The following is a 20110-nucleotide window of genomic DNA, read 5'->3' on the forward strand; positions in this document are numbered from 1 at the left end:
CGAGTTGGATGTGAAATTTGCCGGAAAGGATTCGTTTACTTTATGACTTAAGCTGATGTAACGCTCGCTATGGTGATCACGTGGAGGGGCTGGGAGACCCATTTCGGCTATTTTAATGATCCATTTCGGACTCGTAAGTTTTTGTATATTTGAGGTTAGGTTAGGTTAGTGTATGATTTAAACACTGCTACATTTTGCGTCCATTCTGGCCCATTGATTCCATCTCGGTGTTTACCCAAGACACATTTGGGTCCATTCTGGTCCAACCTGGTCCATTGTGGTATAAATTCCTTCTTCCCTTAATGTACCGTGCGTTGAGTACAGTTGGACCACACTCTTACACATACCGGTTATTGTACCACACTGTGTTAAGTACTTTATTTATTGTACCATATGTGGAATAAAACTTAGTGATGGTTGAGGCTGAAGCTGCCGAAGATAGCAGCAGCGATCAGTGATGAACACCCGACAGTGAACACGGAAACAAGGCAGGCCACGGGGGGGAGGTAGCCAGGCCCTAGGTATTGTGATAACTGTTATGGTTAGGTTGAAATAATAGTAACTACTGGGTTTAACTGGTTGTCTTCCAGGGTATAAACATCCTGTGCTAAAAACGTCTTAAACCAAAGCTCCTCGTGGTAGAAATAAACATCATAGTTTTAACAAGTTGAAGCCTGTAGACCGCAAAATACTCGGTTCAGAAATATCCAGATAAATGAATGTATATTTATCTCGGCCTAGCCAACGGGGATGACGCCATAGGTTATCCCGCATAATACTTCAGGCTTAACTGTTTGAATGTGGAAGTTCCCGACCAGGAGTTATATAGAATCCTTTCATTGCATAAAAAAGAAGAAAGAAAGAAAATAAGTAAAGCCGGGCGTGCGTGGAGGAAGCTGCGGTATACATTTTAGAGCAACACACGCAGCGGTAATCACCAGTTCTCTCACCCAGACACGTTCCCTGCCCGTGTCCTGCGCCAGGAGAATATTGGGCCAAGAATCTCCTACAATGATGGTTTAAACGAATCCCTGTGTGCATACAACCGCCTCATTATGAACACGACATCCAAGGAGAGATAGTTCATAAGTGGAAGCCGAAATCTCGTCAGTGTTTAGGATTCATTATTTACAAGGATTCAAGTACTGTATATTAGGTTGATGTATTGAATTCAAAACGTTCATTTGTTTGGTGTATATTGAATTAAAAGATAAACGTAATGTATACTGATTTTCGAAAGTATTGAAAAGACTAAATTCATCAAATATATCGTAGGATTTTATAAGTCCTTACAACGTGTTACACAAAAACTAGCTCTTCATAATTTTAATAAGTCTTTGAGTGCATATGTTTTTAATTACGGGTTCTCGAAGTAAATTATAGTGCTACAAAAAATCTATCACTTATCTAAGTCTTAAGTATCTAGGTAAGAGAGGTGCTTAGAATTTAACAAGGTCTATAAGGAACATAAAACCTGGATAACATCAACCTCTAAAAGCTTTATGATCGAGGATGTAAAACTGCCTCGTTGTGTATAAAGTTTTCACACTGTATTAAACGGACACATAACCCACCTTCACCCTCTGTACCAGGTCTTAACACCGCCACGTATAAAACCTCTCCTACAACGTTGTATAACTGTATATTATAACGTAGAGTGGCACAGTTAAGGTGTATGAAATATTAAAGGTATTTTTTTTCTGAAGAGTTGTGTAATGCCCTCCATTTCGTACAATTTGGGAGGCATTAGAGTCGGCGGTAGAGCCCCAGGCACTCCCCAACACACCCATTCCCTCTCCAGATTTTGAAAGTTTGCGTAGAAAACACCATCACAAGTGCAGGCTTAAGTATAAACCCCTGGTGCTGTGATCCCAGTGTGGTGGTTGTGTCCTAGTGGTGGCCGCGTGACCTACATACGAGAGAAATATATTTAAAAACGATTCACATATGCCGTAAAAACATTGTAATGGAATCGAAGCCTCCCTTGTCATCTTCGTCACAAAGTATAGATGAAAGTAAAGTTTACCTTGACAAAGATACATATAAAATGAAATTTAGTTTATCTCTTAAAAACCAGATGAAGATGTGACTGTACTGTATATAAACCAGCATAGCGTCGGGTCAGTGAAGGCAGTTTTCACTCTGGTTAACATCTAGTAACAGCAGCCTCGTTGATGCTCGTCACTAGGGGAGGCTTCTGCAAGTAAACTGAGAGCTGCTGGTGTTATAATATATCACTGCTCTTCAACAACTGGGGTCTTCAAGCACGTGTTCTAGGTTAGTAAATACACTAATCATCAACGAATAGATTATAGAGGGTTTGGTATAGGACCTGCCAGCACATATACCGTGAGTTGGGTGGTGGGGAGAGGGTCGACTACTGCCACTCTGATTCACGTGAATGGGGTGGTTAACGGGTAAGGGGGGAGTGAGGAAGGGGTTAGAGCTGTACTGTATCTCAGTTTAAGAGTATCACCCCCCTCTCTTCCCCCTCTCAATTATCCTCGTCTCGTGCACCTGCTTCTCCTCCTCTTATTCCTCCCTCCTCCATTCTTCTTTCTGTCTTTTTCTTCACCGTCACCCCCCTCCCCCCTCCTACCCCTTCTCCCCTCCCCCCATACTCCACCGCCCCCATCCTTCACCGCCCCCCTCTCCTCCCCATACTCCACCGTCTCCCTCCGCCTCCCCGTCTCCCTCCACACTCCTCCCACCAGCCCCCCCTCTCCTCCCCCATCTCCACCGTCTCCCTCCCCATACTCCACCGTCTCCCCTCCCCATACTCCCGTCACCCCCCTCCCCCCCATATCCCACCCACCCCCCCTCCCCCACCCCCCCTCCTCATACTCCACCGTCTCCCCTCCTCCCCATACTCCACCCCCTCTTCCCCCTTCTCCACCCCCCCTCCTCCCCATACTCCCACCTCTTCCCCACTGCCTCCCCACCCCCTCCTCCCCGCCTCCCACCCCCCTCCTCCCCCTCCACCGTCTCCCCCTTCTGTCATCTCTCTTCCACAAAAGTGTTCCTGGGGGGACACTCACACACCTATACAAGACCATTACTCCGCCCATTATTCAGCCACCTAATGGGGGTGGGAAGTAGGCCAGAGGCCAGGCCAACCACACACCACCTGAGAGAGAGAGAGAGAGAGATATAGTTTACCTCGTTAACGAAAAAATATATATACCGTAAGTAAATTTATATATCGAAAAGAAATGAATATGTTAAACATATCTGGGAAAGAGAGCTTTAGGGTGAGAATTATGGCTGATATTAATAGTGTGTGTGTGTGTGTGTGTGTGTGTGTGTGTGTGTGTGTGTGTGTGTGTGTGTGTGTGTGTGTGTGTGCGTGTGTGTGTGTTGCAGATGCCTCCTTCACCCGCCTCGTCTGTATCACCTGAAAATCCCCCCACCTAACCTAACCCTACCCTCCTTCATATCTGAGATTTGTTTTTTAAATCCTCAGGTGAAATAAGGTAGGGATGGGTGGTGGCTAATCTTCAGGTGATCCATGTTTACCTCTCACTGGTAGGACAGAGGCTGGAGAGAGAGAGAGAGAGAGAGGAATAGCAAAATGAGACAACAAGAAGAAGAAGCAGGAGGAGTAATGTAGGAGAGGAAGTGTATATGTAAAAGTGACAATATATTCACTTCCATCACCCCCACCACCCCCTCCCACTCACCTCACCACCACCCGTCTCGCTCTCTCCTCTCACTACCACTACCACCCCTCTCTCTCTCCTCACCCACCCCTCTCTCTTCCTCTTTCTCCTCTCCTGCCCCACCTCCCAACTCACACCACCACCACTATCACCCTCTCTCTCTCCCACTCACCACCACCACTATCACCCCTCTCTCCCTCCTCCACCACCACCCCCCCCACTCACCACCAAGACACCCACCACTACTCCCTCTTTCACTCACCACCTACACCCACCACAACTCACCACCACTACCCCTCTCTCCCTCTCCCTCACCTCCTCTCTCACCACCACTCTCTACCACTCTCACCACTATCACCCCTCTCCTCTCTCCCCTCCCTCCACCCTCCCACCACCACTATCACCCCTCTCTCTCTCCCTCTCACCACCACTATCACCCCTCTCTCTCCCTCTCACCACCACCACCACTCACACCACCACTGACCGCATCAATCAGCAGAGCGATAATTTACCTGGTCACAAATGTACAGGTGAACTTTATTCTCGTCTTTTTTTATATATTTTTCTCTGTGTGTTGTTGAGTGTTCGTCTACCATGGTTATCACACCGCCAATTGGCCTCACTATTTTGTAACACCGTAACCTATAGGCTGGTAGGCCTTGATTGTCTGTGTGTGTCTGTCTGTCTCTCTTATCTGTCTGTCTGTGTCGAAAAACGTGCATTGTACACAAGGGTAGAGCATAAAAAGTCTCTCTCTCTCTCTCTCTCTCTCTCTCTCTCTCTCTCTCTCTCTACAGGGATGGAACGAGGCACAGGAGGCAGATATAATATGAGCACTAACACCATAGTTACTGAGAAGACAGAGGGGGTAGTGAGGTTTGGTTTACTGTGAATGGTTCAACTGGTGTGGTTTGGGGGATAGGAAGGGGAGGGATAAGGGGAAGGGGGGAGGGGAAGGGAAGGATTGGAGGGGGAGGAAAGGATAGACAGGGAGAAGGAAGGGATATACAGGGAAAGGGGATAGGTGAAGAAAGGGATAGACGGGGAAGAAAGGGATAGACAGGGGGAAGAAAGGGATAGACAGGGGGAAGAAAGGGATAGACAAGGGAAAGAATGGGATAGGTGGTGATGTTTCCTGTAGTGGTGAGTGTGGGCGTGATTCTTGTAATGCGGCGTGACGGTGTAATGTTATAATGACGCATGGATCAGTGACCACCTCCTCCTCCTCCTCCTCCTCCTCCTCCTCCTCCACCACCACCCCACCATCACCACTGTCACCCTCTTCACCCCACCACCCCTTCCTCTACCCCACCACCACCACCCCTCCTCCCCCTCCTCTATAACATCCGGGTGTTGAGGGGAAGGAGGCAGGAGGTGGTACTCTGGTTCACTGGTTACACATACTCGAATCAGACTTCGGGATCCTGAGTTCGGAGAGAGAGAGAGAGAGAGAGAGAGAGAGAGAGAGAGAGAGAGAGAGATTAACCCCAAAGGATTTATTTATCGTACTCAAGTGGTCAATTAATCGTACTCAAGGGATTAAGATACCGTACTCAGTGTTAAAACATCGTACGTGAAGGATCACATGAACGTACACTTAACGTTTATTTTGGATTTTTTTTTCAGACCTTTTCTGGTTTGTGTTTGTGAATGAACTTTCCCTCACAGTCTACGTCATGGTGAGTTGCCTGACAGGATATTTTTTTTATTACCTTTGTTTACTATACGTGAGTTTCCAGCCGTGGATTTTGTTTTTGTAATGTTTATATGAGTTGCCAGCTGCGTGTGTTTTTAATATGAGTGTTTATTTATGGTAAGTTTCCAGTTGTGGTATTATTGTGTTTATTTTCCCCCTGAGTTACTAAGATGGGAATTTTCTCGTGAATTATATTTTTGATTTGGCTGCCACTCGTACTCGTTATTATTATTTACTGTAATATTAAGAAACTCTCAACTGTAATATATCTGTTCATATTTCGTAGTGTAATTACAGGTTTGTTATTGTTAGTGAGAATATCTTGTCATAGATGTCGTCGTATATAGCTATATGTACCATAAGGCTGTCAGTTGCTAGTTTGTATTAATTCTAGTTTATATTTTTTTTTGGGGGGGGGGGAGTTTCTGTTCCCGAGTTATGTATGTTTTATTATTTTAAGATATATGTTACCTTAGTTTATATCTTGATGTTCAAATATTTTCAATTGATATTATATTCTTCAGTTGTTGGTTTGACGAAATATTGTCTAAACTTTCAAATACATCTAAGCTGGTACCGTGACGCCTTAAACTGAGTCAACAGGTATGCACTATTGTAACGCCTCTGTCTGATTGGCTGTTTCACTGACCACAAAAGCGGAAAATGATTCCCATTGGTTAGTGAATTAGCCAATCAGATGCCGTCGTTCCACTAGTGCATACCTGTTATCTATGTATGTGTAACTGCTGGGGTTCAGTTAGTGGTGTGATGTGGCTTGCTCTGTATACGAGGGCGTTACACTTAAGTGGCTTAGTGCCGCAAGGCTGTGGGCGTAGGTCTGAGGGCGTGGGGGTAGAGGGCGTGTACTTGTAGCCGTGGGGCCCGTTGGCTAGTGGATGTAGGCGTGGAGGGCGTGCAGGTAGTGGTATGGGACTGGCTTTATGGTGGTAGATATTTGGTTACGGGCGTGTGTGTACAGTCCCCAGTACAAGGTAGCCCCCACGCGGTAGCCCCACATATTTACTCCACGCGGTAGCCCCAAATATTTACCCCTACGCTGTAGCCCCGTGCAATAGCCTTACGCGGTAGCCCCACACATTTAACCCACACGGTAGCTCCACACATTTACCCCATGCGGTAGCCCCACATATTTACCCCACGCGGTAGCCCCACATATTTACCCCTACGCGGTAGCCCCACGCAGTAGCCCTACGCGGTAGCCCCACACATTTAACCCACACGGTAGCCCCACATATTTACGCGGTAGCCCATATTTACCCTACGCGGTTGCCCCGCAGTAGCCCTACGCGGTGCCCCACCATTTAACCCGCACTGTAGCCCACATTTAACCACACTGTATTACATTTACCCTATGCATTACACATTACCCTACGCAGTAGCCCACATTACTAAGCGGTGGCCCACACACATCTACCCTACGCGGTAGCCCCACACATTACCCCACGCAGTAGCCCCACTTATTTACCCCTACGCGTCCCTACATGGTACCCCACACATTACCCACGGTGGCCCACAGTAGCTCCACACATTTACCCTATGATGGCCCAGACCCTACGCGGTGCCTCCCACACAGTAGCCCCAGTAGGAGGAGGTGTTCCGGGTAATGAAAGGAACACGATCAGCTCACGGGCGTCAACTTTATCCAGTAAAAAAAACAGGAGAGTCTGGTAGCGACTCCTCACCTGGCCTCCCTCACCTCTCTCCTCACCTGGCCTCCCCCCACCCCTCTCCCTCACCTGGCCTCCCTCACCCCTCTCCCTCACCTGGCCTCCCTCACCCGGTCTCCCTCAACCTCTCTCCCTCTCCCCCTCTCCCGGCCTCCCTCACCCCGTCTCCACCTGGCCTCCGTCACCTAGCCTTCTTTACCTGCTCCCTCACCAGGTACCCCTCTCACCAAGTACATCCTTCGCCAAGTACCCCCCTCACCAGGTACCTCACTCACCAAGTACTTCCCTCGCCAAGTACCCCCCCCTCTAGGTACCTCACTCACCAAGTACTTCCCTCGCCAAGTACCACCTCACCGGGTACCCTTCTCGCCAAATACCTCCTTCACCAGTTACCCCCTCACCAGGTACCTCCCTCACCAGGTACCCCTCCCTCACCAGGTACCCCTCCCTCACCAGGTACCCCCATCACCAGGTACCTCCCTCACCAGGTACCCCTCCCTCACCAGGTACCCCTCCCTCACCAGGTACCCCCATCACCAGGTACCTCACTCACCAAGTACTTCCTCTGTTTTGGTGATGTGGTCACGTCGGGATACTAGACTCTGAATCACCAATGAATCACCAAGTTCCTTCATCCCCCTTACAGTTCCTTCCTCTCAAGAATATCCGCTGTTCTTTTTCTTTGTCAAGTTTAATGGCTCTCTGTATATCTATTCACCAAGTGTATCCATTGTGGTCTTGGTCACCAGTCGGCTGTTCTTTCATTTGATTGCCCCGGGTCACCATGTTCCTCTTGGATGGTGATTCAGACAATGGTGTTGGTGTGTTTTTATTTTCTCTTTATTGTCACCAAATTCCTCCGTCCTGGTGATATTTCAGGTGCGTTTACAGCTTCATGAATGGCTCGCCTGACTTTATCGCCCACGTAGACGAACTGAGGGACTCGTAGAATATATTAGACGAACTGAAGGACTCGTAGAAGGAATAAATAAGACGAACTGAAGGACTCGTAGAATATATTAGACGAACTGAAGGACTCGTAGAACACTAAAAACATCTTGACTATAAAACGAGATCACGGAATAACATCGAGGTTAGGTGTATTTACTCGTTTGTCTCTTATTATTAACTAACTTCATTTTCCCATAACTCGTAACTTACACTCAGATGTCTGCCGGCCATTTTCGACAATCGTACTCAAAGGGTTAAGTTTTAAGTTCTCGTACTCAAGGGGGTAAGGTATTGTACTCCAGGGGTTATCGTTCTCAAGGAGGTAAGGTATTGTACTCATGGAATTAAGTTATCGTACTCCAGGGGTTAAGTTATTGTACTCAAAGCGTTGTTATCATTCTCAAGGGGTTAAGTTGTACTCCAGGGGTTAATTTATCGTACTCAAGGGATTAAGTTATCGTACTCAAGGGATTAAGTTATCGTACTCAAGTGATTATCTCATTTAACTACTAATATTCTGTCTAGATTTCCTCTTATAATTTCCCTATTCATTTTCTCTCGTTATCACTTATTCTCATCATATTTCTTTATATTTTCTCTTTCCTCATTCCTCTTCCCTCCCCCCCTTGCCCAACCTCAGTCAGTAATGGGGGAGGGGGGGGGGAGAGGAAACACGGTGTGAAAACCGCATTTACCATAAGAAGTTCCGCTGGTGAGGGGGAGGGGAGGAGGGGGGAGCAATAAATCCAAAGGGGTAGGGTGAAGGAAGGGAGGGAGGGAGGGAGAAGAGAGAGGAGGGAAAGAAAGGGGGAGAAGAGAGAGGGAGGGAGCGGGAGGGGAGAAGAGAGAGATAGGGAGAGGAAAGGAGTGGACAGTTGGGGGAGAAGTGAAAGGTAGGGAGGGGTTAGGAGGTGAGGAGGGAGGGAGAGACGGGAGTAGCATACATACACACCTGTCCTCTCCCCGGTATCACTTGTCCCTCCCGCCACCTGTCGCTCGGAGCTGCCACCTGGTAGACGGGGTGGGCGACCTCTGTTAACGGGTACAGGTGTCGGTAGACGGGGTAGGCGACCTCTGTTAACGGGTACAGGTGGGTTGGGCGACCTCTGTTAACGGGTACAGGTGGGGTAGGCGACCTGTGTTAACGGGTACAGGTGTCGGTAGACGGGGTAGGCGACCTCTGTTAACGGGTACAGGTTTCGGTAGACGGGGTAGGCGACCTCTGTTAACGGGTACAGGTGTCGGTAGACGGGGTAGGCGACCCCTGTTAACGGATACAGGTGTCAGGTTGTGTACTCTGGTGGTTAGGGCCAACAGAGAGAGAGAGAGAGAGAGAGAGAGAGAGAGAGAGAGAGAGAGAGAGAGACCTAAACGGTGACGAGGTCTTTATCTTTCATTAACTATTTGTCAAGTGTATTTCTGCATCCATTTTTTTTTACAGGGAGAATAATACAAAACTTTAGTAACACTGAACATGTAATAGGATACTCTCTTAAATAATTCAGTATTCATAATTTCAAGACGTATACTGGGGACCTAAGTATATTGTTACCTGCATTTGCCGTATATATGGTGAATGAATGTAAACTTGTACAGCGATTTTACTGAATATCTATCTATGTCTATCTGTCTCTATCTATATCTATCCATCAATCTGTCTGTCTATATTTATCTATCTGTCTGTCTTTATATATTTATTTATCTATCTATCTATCTATCTATCTATCTATCTATCTATCTATCTATCTATCTATCTAAAACGTTTAATAGTAATATCCAGCCAAACAGAAAATATTCTTTAAAAGGTGAAATGAGGTAAAAGTTGTGTAAGATGTCGACACTTTTTCTTACACTGTGTGGACACTCGACCTTTGGTACAAGGCGTCGCCATCAGGTAAATTTGTCAATTCAACCTAAAACTTTTATAACTTTTGACCTAACAGTGAACTGCTGTCTCGGGAATATTTATTATCACAAAATATCATCGTCAGCCATCCGTAATATTTCACAGCTCAGACTTTATATGTCTGTCATTATTGTAAAAACAACGTAGATTTGACGGTGTTTACGTCACACCCCAAGAAAATCGCGGTAAGAGGTACGAGTATAAAGTATTAACGAATCACGCTCCAGATCCTCAAGTAACTAGTTTTTCATTGGCCGACAAGGATATCATTGTTGCAGCGTGTCATGTTCCACTGCCTTTTAATAACATAGGTGTCGTCCTGGTGTTTGAGGGTTGGCGACCACTACCCTCCACTCCAGATTTTGTAGCTCTTCAGGAACTACTGTACACACCTTTTTATTTAACTCCATCCCAGTCTTTATCTTCCCCTGGTTCTCCTACCCATGGTTTTCGTTATTAATATCTCTACCATAGTCCACTCATCCATAATATACGATAGGAATAGCCGTGTGTTTGTGTGTGTGTGTGTGTCTGTTCTGGGCAGCCGAAATGGCACAATCGTTTTTCATCAAACTTGGTGGAAAAATCGCAAAAAAATCGTAGAGTAGAACAAGCCTGGTCCTATGTCGATGGTTTCTTTAGGAAGGCATTAATTAACCATTTTATTTACGCTGGAAAACGATGTCGCTGTACGCTGTCAGCCGGACGGCAGACCGGGCACGAACACTTGTTATATCTAAAGTATAAATGCGTTAAAAGTTTTCGTCTCCTGTAACTCGTTTTATTGCGTATTCATGAGTTTTTCTTTAAGTATAAGTTACCTTTAGCATTCCCCTGTAGGACCACACAACACAGACCTTCAAGGAGAATATAAAGTTTACTGAAAATCATCCTTTCAGTAAATACAAAAATAGGCTACCTGCTCCCTCTTCTTAACGACTGACATTCAACAGTTAAAAGTTTTACCCTAATTACAAAGATGATCTCCATTTCACGTTGTAATAAACAGGAACATTCCAATTTACAAAGTTTACATTTATGAATAATAGCTTTAAATTACCTCCACAAGCGATTGATAAAACCACTCAGTAGTTCCAATCTTTACACCATGTACAAAATACTTCCTCTTTGTGAACCAACACATATGTATAACAGTTGAACTTTAACCTTAATGAGCTGTAATATTTCTTTTCTTTTTTATTGAATGAATTATGCCGCTGGGGTGCAGGGTGGAGCACAGCTGGGGGTGAGTCAGGAACAATTTCAGTTCAGTATAGCACCAAGAAAAGTGTGGGTAGTGGTGTATCGGAATTACACTGTACGTCTGTAATAATTATTGGGTGTAAAATAAATTGTAAATTATAGAGGGTTAGTTACTCATTGTGGTGCTGATGGTTTAGGAAGATGGGGGTAATAACGGTGACGAGTATTAATTATGGGAAATATTACACAGTGTACGGACATCTTCCGACTCAGTCATTGTTGTGTTTCGGTTCATTCTCTTAGTTTATATTTTATCGAGGGCGTCCTGTATATACTATTGAACAGAATAATAAAATATGACTACTGTGTATATTCCGTCATAATCATTCTGTAATCCCCTTTGTGTATTATGGAAGAAAGGATTTATATCTCTGAATCATGGTGAGAGTTCCCTCGTTTTTGTTTCGGTTTGTACCTGTTACCAAAGTATTTTTTAAATTAATTACAAGAAACACAAATAAGAAATTACTTCGCGATTCAGGAAAACATAAATCAGAAAGAAAATACCTTCATGTGGTCACTTCCCGTTTGTTACACAGTTGTACGTTCATAGTTAACGGACAGTAACCTTTCCGCCCCAGATATCTTCACGTACACTGTCTCTCAGCACCCGGGAATTGACAGAATTTTTATGTTTTTGTCTGTCTTTATATGTACGACAGTGATGTGACAATCGTTCTGCAGGGTGAGTTTGTATCTCTGGGTGACACCCGAGGGAGATAGTGTTATATATAGCGATTCGGTCTCATATCGGAACTTGTACAATGACTGTAATTGCACGTAATAGTAGAGTAATCCCTAAGTTGCCAAGGTCGTATGCACCCAAATATGTTTCAGCTAATGGCAAAGTGTGCTACAGTATTTGGTTGGCGAGATGACCCGAAATAAATTAATCCTTAAACAACTACAGTAGTTGCATATTCTAGTTCAATAAATAGATGTGTATATTTATTGAGTAATATTATTATATACAAAGGCAAACAGAAAATAGATTCAACCAAGATCCGTAACACCGTCAACTGTAATATTAGTGTACAGTCCTCTGTGCAAGTTAACTGAACAAGTACAGTAGGTACAATATTTGTGGGTCATGTTACACACAACCAGGGAGGGTACACTCGGTAAACAAAGGGTTATATCCTGTAGGGTTTTTTAAATTCTGATTCTTATACCAGACACGAGCAGACCCGTCTACAGAAAGCCGGGTTTTATGTGTAACTGAAGAGAATTTGGGTGTCAGTTGGAAAAGGAGCACCTCCGCTCCTAACACTTGGGGGCGTGACACAGAACTAATTTTTAGTATTATTCTTGAAAGTATTAAGTTGTACCCATTTTTTTTTACTGTTAAATTATTAAACTTACTGTTGTTGAATGGAGTTGTGCTGCAAGTGTTTGGTGGTGTCAAGTAGGTTAAGATTAGAGTTAATATGGGAGTGACTGGCGGTACGGGATATCATTATGGTGTGTTATGGTTTTAAGATGGAGTTAACTATTAGTATTACGCGGTGTTAATCTTAGGGCAGCGCAGCGTTGTGCAGAGTAATGTTGTAATCATGACGCGGTACTCGTGAGGGGATCCAGAAGTTAGTTATCATTATTACCCCTGGATGGTTTTAACACACAGACACACTATGATTCAACAGGTCGAGATGAGGACAGCCATTTTCTTGGATGTCATTCACCATTTTTTTAATTTGCCACATCGTCTGCTGGCGAGGGTTTCTGCCTTGGTGTATTCCGACTCGGGGATTGAAATTGCTTTTCTTGTTGGCTAAGACAACGTTGGTAAAATAAAGACTGTGGGTATACAATGATAAACAGAAAGGCAATTCGACCCACGATAGGCAATACAATCATCAGCTGGTTTTTTTCTTGGTGTTATCCTGGTGTAGCTATAATGGCAGCAGAATAGCACCTGGCGCACGGCTGCTACCAGTAAATTACACCAAGAGTCGCCGCCAGTCCACAACCTTTGCATGTGGCTCCTGCGGAAGCGCTCAACATCCGGTCAGTCCGTCACCGCTATTCTCAATTTCTCCGGCACACCGAGGAAAAAAAAAAGTGTTTTAGAGCAACAGGTAGGGCTTCGTACTCCTCTCAACATCTGCTTAAATTAATGCATGCAGACCAGATAAAGAAATTATGTGTATAAACCTCAACATGGAGCTTTCTGTTTACAGCTTTTAGTGGTGTGAACAGAACAACCTCAATTTTGGTCGAGTTTGCGACGTAGTTTTGGTCTCGCTGTTAGTGTTCAGTTATACCAAAAATTTTATTGCTCCTTCCCGTGTCTGTGTCTGTCCTCAATTTTCCGTTACGTCTCGTTAAACAGAAACCACAGAAGACGGAAACTTGACACCGGTGTAGATTATAAGACAATAATAATGCACAGCAACTGAGTTTTTTCTGAAAGGAAATGGACGATTGACGTTATGATTTAAAAATGGGTAACTGGTGGGAACAGGTAAGGGATATTGCCATACAGTTTGTTACATAGGTTACAGGGATATTTAAGTTAAACCCCTACTCAAGGTTTTTAGGGTTCAGTCTCCCAAATTTTATGGTGTTGAGGCTGATGAAACGTCGGTTAGTTTGTGTTGTAAATTATAAACAGATATTATAAAAAAAGTATTCATATAATAACATAAAAGGGAGACTTTGTGCAAAGGTGAGGATTGAATACCATAAATTTTGTATATCGAGAAGATTAGAAACCACCGCTTATTTTATCTGATGTTTAAACACACGTATGCTAACCTTCCCAAAACTAACCTAACAAATTTCCCATTTTCGTTAGAGCGTTCAATCATCAGGTGAAGACAGTGGAGCTTCACAATCTTCACCACGAGATCCAAATGATTTTATCACAGTTAATGGAGTGTAATAAGTCTTAATAGATCATTCGCGGACATCCAGACCAAAGTATTTATACAGTGTGTAGTTACTTATGTCGAGTTATACTGAGGGAAGTTGTTAACCAGTCAGTTGACTGGAGCCGAGCAGGACTGAAGCAGATGGCCGGAACAAACAGTTAAAATTTTTCTTTCATTAGGTACGTATTACCTCGCCCCAGAAGGTGTTTTTCTGAGTACCAGTATAATGTCTGCCTGTCTGTGTGTCCTCACCATCGCCAATAATATAATAAAGCATATCTCTGAAATGAAACAATTTATTAGGATAGGTCTTGTAATAGTGTCCTTGAATGATGTTAGTGGCAATCTGATTCGCCCCTGCGCTATCGCAGCTGGGGCTACTGGAGCGAGACAGGTCATGTCTGAACAGTCTGTCTTGTGGTGGAAACCCGTCTATGTACAGTACAGAGTTGGTGTATAGATCTTTGTTATTGTGGAGGTGAATGGGGATTTTAGGATGTCATGTTACTGCCTTCACTAAGACGCAATTACTCATTAGTTGACAATACAGGTACAATATATGAAACCAAACCTTGTTATGTTATGCCAGAATAGTTTGTGAAGAAAGGTATAAGGACAGTGTGTTGACATATTTTTACATTACCAAACTTCCTCAATAGTTAACGCATTGTTTTTTTAATAAATAATTGGTCTAGTATATCGTGAAAATAGTACAGCATTAGTATAACAAGATTTCCGGTCCAGATTATGTTCGTTAGGGTTAGGTATGGTCAGGAAATGTCCAGCGTATAAAAATGAGGTTAAACTAAAAGTTGAAAGGTTGTATACAAAAACATGGTGGCATAGTTTTTATTTGATTTTATGAGGTATATATTCATATACGTATGCATAATGTACACTAACCGATGACAACAGATTAAGTAGTTAACGGTGTTGGTGTGTTACAGATGACTACACCCGCGTGGTGTTGAGCAGCTTCCCTGGTGTGCCCGGCAGTGACTACATCAATGCCAACTACATCAGAGGGGCCAGCGGCTCCCGGGCCTATATTGGCTCGCAGGTGAGAAGAAACTTTTTAAGGCAACTTTCCTTAAATATCATTGTATATATATATATATATATATATATATATATATATATATATATATACTGTATATATAATCATGTTTTGACAGCCACCGCGTAGGACTCACTGTAATTGCATTGATAAAGGCTTGAATTTGGGTGAATCAGTGTTCCTGAAGTTGTGTGGGATTTTTGAATGAGCAATTCTCAACACTAATATGCATTACTAACTTACTAAGTGAAATGTTTTGCAGTTCAAAGTGTTGTTTATTTTGGTATTCAAGTAAGTCATGTGTACCATGGCTGGGTGGTTTTCTTAGTAAAGTAAAATCTTGTAGAGTTATACTGTACTATATATACACCGAGTGATACTGTAGTGTAGGTAAACTACATTTCTGCACAAATTTATACACTCTCAAATAATGTATGTAAAATTGACTGGCTGCAGAAAGTAATACTACTGTAGATGTAAATAGAACCTAATGACTGCAATAAGTGTATTTTGGTTAAAATGTGGCTCTGGTGCAAGTTTTCTATTAGTAAGATGACGTATTCCCCACAGGGGCCGCTGCCACTCACAGTGCCAGACTTCTGGCGGATGGTGGTGGAGTGTGAGGTCCAGGTCATCATTATGGCCTCCAACGAGACGGAAGGGGGCAAGGTGAGTAAACGGCTGCCTCAGCACTCTTGTTTAGTCTTGTGTGTGTGGCACTGTTCCTTGTTATTTTATCCTAAAATCAACTTTTATTATGGCAGGAACCCTGGTGGAATTTTACCTCAGTTTTGATAAATTTTCTAAAGATTATTAAATTAAATGTTTATATATACGGTACCGTATATCGTTTTCTCTCAACTTTATACTTTGGGAGATAAATAATTAACAGGCGCAACATATAGAAAACTACGACTGCTTATTAATAATAATGTACCTGTACAGTTGTGATGAAACATTACCACATGGTTAAAATTACTTGCATATATTACTGTGCTGACAAATATACTTGTGCACAGTAGTTGATGCCTGTTAAGGGCAGCTCTCTTTCTGATACACTTGTACAGTACAGTCCTACATATGGTGATAATGAACACAATAGTAGGAGGAGAGTTAACAGCAATGTTTATTATAGTACAGTAAAGTATACGTACTGTAGTTACATGCTATGTTCGGTGGCGTTATTCTGACAGTAAAGGAGTTAGGAAGTGCTATTCTGTTACATTTAGATGAGAGACATGTACAGGACAGCACCATTTTGCAAGTCTTCATATTAGTCTCACAACAAATATTTAATCTCAATTTCTTTTTGGCAGCACAAGTGTGAGTGTTACTGGGTAAACATTCAAAATGAGGAACGGCAGTTTGGCAACGTAACCGTGTCTTTTGTGAAGGCTCGTCAAGTGTGTCCAGACTTTATGGTGCGAACTCTCAAAATAAAGTACACCTCAGATTCCGGCAAAACAGGTAAATGATAAGTAAAGAGTGTTATTTCTTTCCAGCTCTTCTGGAAGAGCCGAGTCATATCCATTCCTGTATTTTTTTCTTTTTACTTCTAGTGATATTTAGATATTCCTGTTATTTCAGCTTTCTAATCCTGCCTTCCTGTTTTTATTACAGTATTTTCAGTCATAGATCGTATGTGATTAACACACATTTTTCATCATAATACGTAAGCCTTAATAAATGCAATAAACACTATTTCAAATTAGGGATGCATTTTTATTATTATTATTATTATTATTATTATTATTATTATTATTATTATTATTATTATTATTATTATTATTATTATAATAGTACTTTAACTCTTATGTAAGTTAATTCACATTGGTATAGAGTAAAAATAATTTCGTTTCACTGTAAGACATCCTGCTCTATCTTAACCAGAATATACCAAGATTAGTTTAAACAGTATATACTATTAGGTAAGTGAAGATTGGTTTGGTTAGGTTTGGTGAAGATGGGTTGGTTTAGAGCTGATTTTCTTTAATTATAGTTTACAGTGGGGTATGCTATAACGAATCTAATTGGTTCTAGAACCTTGTTCGTTATAGCATTCGTTCGTTATAGGATTAATCCGTTCCAGGTCCCCAAATACAACCACTTAACACTGAAAAATATACAGGTAATATAAAATTGAAAAAAATTGTAAAAAAGTGCATAAATATGCATCTAAACCCTGAAATAAAGAATATAATTAATACTTGTAATAAAAAAACAATAAATTATTAAAAAAACAAAAGAAAAAAAATTTTGTTGTAGGAGTTTCGTTCGTTCTAGCATTCTCAATTTTATAGGTAAAACCGTTCGTTATAGGAATATTCGTAATAGAATCCATTCGTTATAACATACCCCACTGTACTTTGTTTATCTAGAAGAGTTGAAATCATAAGTATTGGGTTGTCAGGCTTATTTTGCTCTCCCACCGAGGACTCCCACTTCCCCATTCTTGATCGAATTATATTGGCTTCCAATTAAAGTTAGGATAGAGTTCAGACTTTGTCTAATGACTTTTAAGACACTAATGTTTGATGAGCCTAAGTTTTTGGCCAACCTACTAATTCCTCTGACTACACATTCTGAAATGATTTTGCATAATAGTGATGATCCTTCACGTTTTGAGGAGCCTAGAGCAGTACAGGAATGTTCTTTTGCTGCCCGATCCTTTTTCTATACAACACCCAGGTCCCAGGTTGCCTTCATTAAGAAACAACTTAAGGCCTTTCTTTTTTGAAAGCTTATGATCCTGAACAGGATAACGGTGATGGAGAATTACAGGGTTTAGAAAGTATCTGTATTAAAATTTAAGGGTACATGAATGATAGAAGTTGAACTGTAATTTTTTTGTGATCTCTTATTGTAGTGCAGTTTTTCTTCTTATTTTCAAGTCTTTGACTTTGTAGTGCTTCAAGCACTCGTAAATTCTTTAGCAGAACTGGCACTTTTGAAAAACAAAAGACTAGCTGTTATTATTATTATTATTACCTCTTTAGGCATCTGAGTTGTCTGACTCTGGCATTAGGTTGGCACTGTTACCTATACTTACATTACACTACTCTGGCTCAGCTAGAAAATAGGATGTTAGGGTTTGTCTTTTATTTTTATTCAACAAATATGTTGTTTTAGAGAACTTAACCTAATCTGAACCTGACTGACTAAGCTTCTTTTTTTTTTCCTATTGCACCAACAGAAGAGCGTACAATCTGCCAGTTCCATTACGTACTATGGCCCGATCACGGAGTACCAGAGACTGTCCGGCCATTGTTGGATATGGTGCGTCTGGTGCGAGACTGTCAAGCCTCAGAAACTCTACCTGTTCTTGTACATTGCTCAGCAGGTTGTGGTCGAACAGGAACCATCTGTGCCATTGATTATGTGTGGGGGCTACTGAGAGCAGGAGTAAGTCATCACACTCATATTGTGGTAGATGTCTTGAAAACTTAAGTCATTATTGTATTAGTACTTTAACATCTTATGATAATCTAACAATTAAGAATTTAGTTCATTTAAAATTTGATTGTCCATTATCAGTGGAAATCATATGTCATTGTTTAATAGACAATGCTATTAGGTGATGCACTGGTTACTGAAAAGCTAAGTGACCAAAGTCTGATTTATCCAAAAGCTTTTAGTACTTTTCAGAAATGTAGATACTGATAGATAAGTATGATAATTATTTATTTATTTTGTGTGTGCGTGTACTACAATGTCCACTTTATTGGTACATGATAATTAATTATCGAAAAGAAAAGAAGAAGGATTTCAAGAGAGAACCATGAAGAGTGGGGTGGTGTTGAGAAATATGAAGCTGTTAGTCAACTTTTTAAACCTTCTTAAGGTTGAGTGTTGTACTTTTTGTCAAATCAGAAATGTATATATGTACTGTACTTGTAGAAAAGATATTCAAAGGTTTAGGTCTTCATAGTTAGTATTTTTCAGTTATATAACCCTTCATAACAAGAAGGGTTTACCTAGTTTTAGTTCTCCCTCTCACAAAGTTAACTAATGCAGTGAGCTGTACTTAGTGTACAGTATAGGGTTCTGGTTTCTATCTGGGCTCTCACTTTGTAAATTAGTTGTTTCATTAGTTCTTTTATCTAAAATGTGGTGATGTACAATTGACTATTGTGTTGCTTTCAGAGGTTAACAGAAAACCTGGACTTATTTGGCCTTGTAAAAGACATGAGAAGACAGCGAGTTGCGATGGTTCAGACGAGAGAACAGTATATCCTTTTGCACCGAGCTGTGAGAGAGCTGTTTAAGGAACGTTTAAAAGTGATTGACGCTCATCCCTACGAAAACATCGCCACTGATGGTACGCCACTCATCCTTCGGGAAAAAGAAAGTGATTATGAAGAATTATATGTAAAACCTGAAAAACAAGGTATGAAGTATTTGATAGGTGACTGCAATATATTGCTGCAGTAAGTGTAAGAATGCTAAGTGTTTTGTAATCAGTGAAAAGTATATTGTGTATTATTCGTCACAAGAAGATCTGTAAACTTTTTAATTATGTTTCCCAACATCCTTACAAAGGAATGAATCCTCTCTTCATAAATTTTACGTATTCTTAATGGAAACATATTGCAGTATTTTCCAAGCCTGTAATTATAACTCAGAATTTCCTAGAATTTATAAATTTGTCAGATCTTTGGTCTTAAGTGAAGTACAGTAATGGTTTATGTTACAGATCTTGCTTAGAGATAGAGAAGAAACCCAAGAGACAGTACAATACTTCCTCCCATAACATAAGACAATAACACATGGATCTGGGATGTAACAGAATGCTCTAAAGCTCAAATTACTAAGATGAGGTGCCAGGGGGTTGATAGATACTGTACTGTAGATAGATATTCAATAAAATCATCATACAAGTTTACAATTGGATTAGCATGTAGATAGATAATGCAGGTATACAGTTCAGTAGGTGTATAAACAACAGGTATATAGCTCAGCATGTATATAGACAAGACAGGTATACAGTAGATGAGTGAGGCACTGTAGATAAGAATAC

General features: G+C 41.8%; 1 protein-coding gene across 4 annotated transcripts in view; it reads left to right on the forward strand.

Moving 5' to 3' along the window:
• LOC121860757 (mucin-17-like) overlaps window positions 1-20110 on the forward strand; it is a 145558-nt gene that overhangs the window by 96976 nt on the left and 28472 nt on the right. For 3 of the 4 annotated variants that reach the window (XM_042358104.1, XM_042358106.1, XM_042358107.1), the window contains exons 3-7: window positions 14984-15096; window positions 15664-15762; window positions 16410-16560; window positions 18287-18495; window positions 19237-19480. In XM_042358104.1, coding sequence (XP_042214038.1) covers window positions 14984-15096; window positions 15664-15762; window positions 16410-16560; window positions 18287-18495; window positions 19237-19480 — 816 coding nt within the window. The remainder of the gene's footprint in view (window positions 1-14983; window positions 15097-15663; window positions 15763-16409; window positions 16561-18286; window positions 18496-19236; window positions 19481-20110) is intronic. The other variant, XM_042358105.1, reaches the window with a different exon arrangement.

Source organism: Homarus americanus, unplaced genomic scaffold (assembly GCF_018991925.1).
Source record: "Homarus americanus isolate GMGI-L3 unplaced genomic scaffold, GMGI_Hamer_2.0 scaffold23617, whole genome shotgun sequence".
In the NCBI taxonomy this organism is placed as follows: domain Eukaryota; kingdom Metazoa; phylum Arthropoda; class Malacostraca; order Decapoda; family Nephropidae; genus Homarus; species Homarus americanus.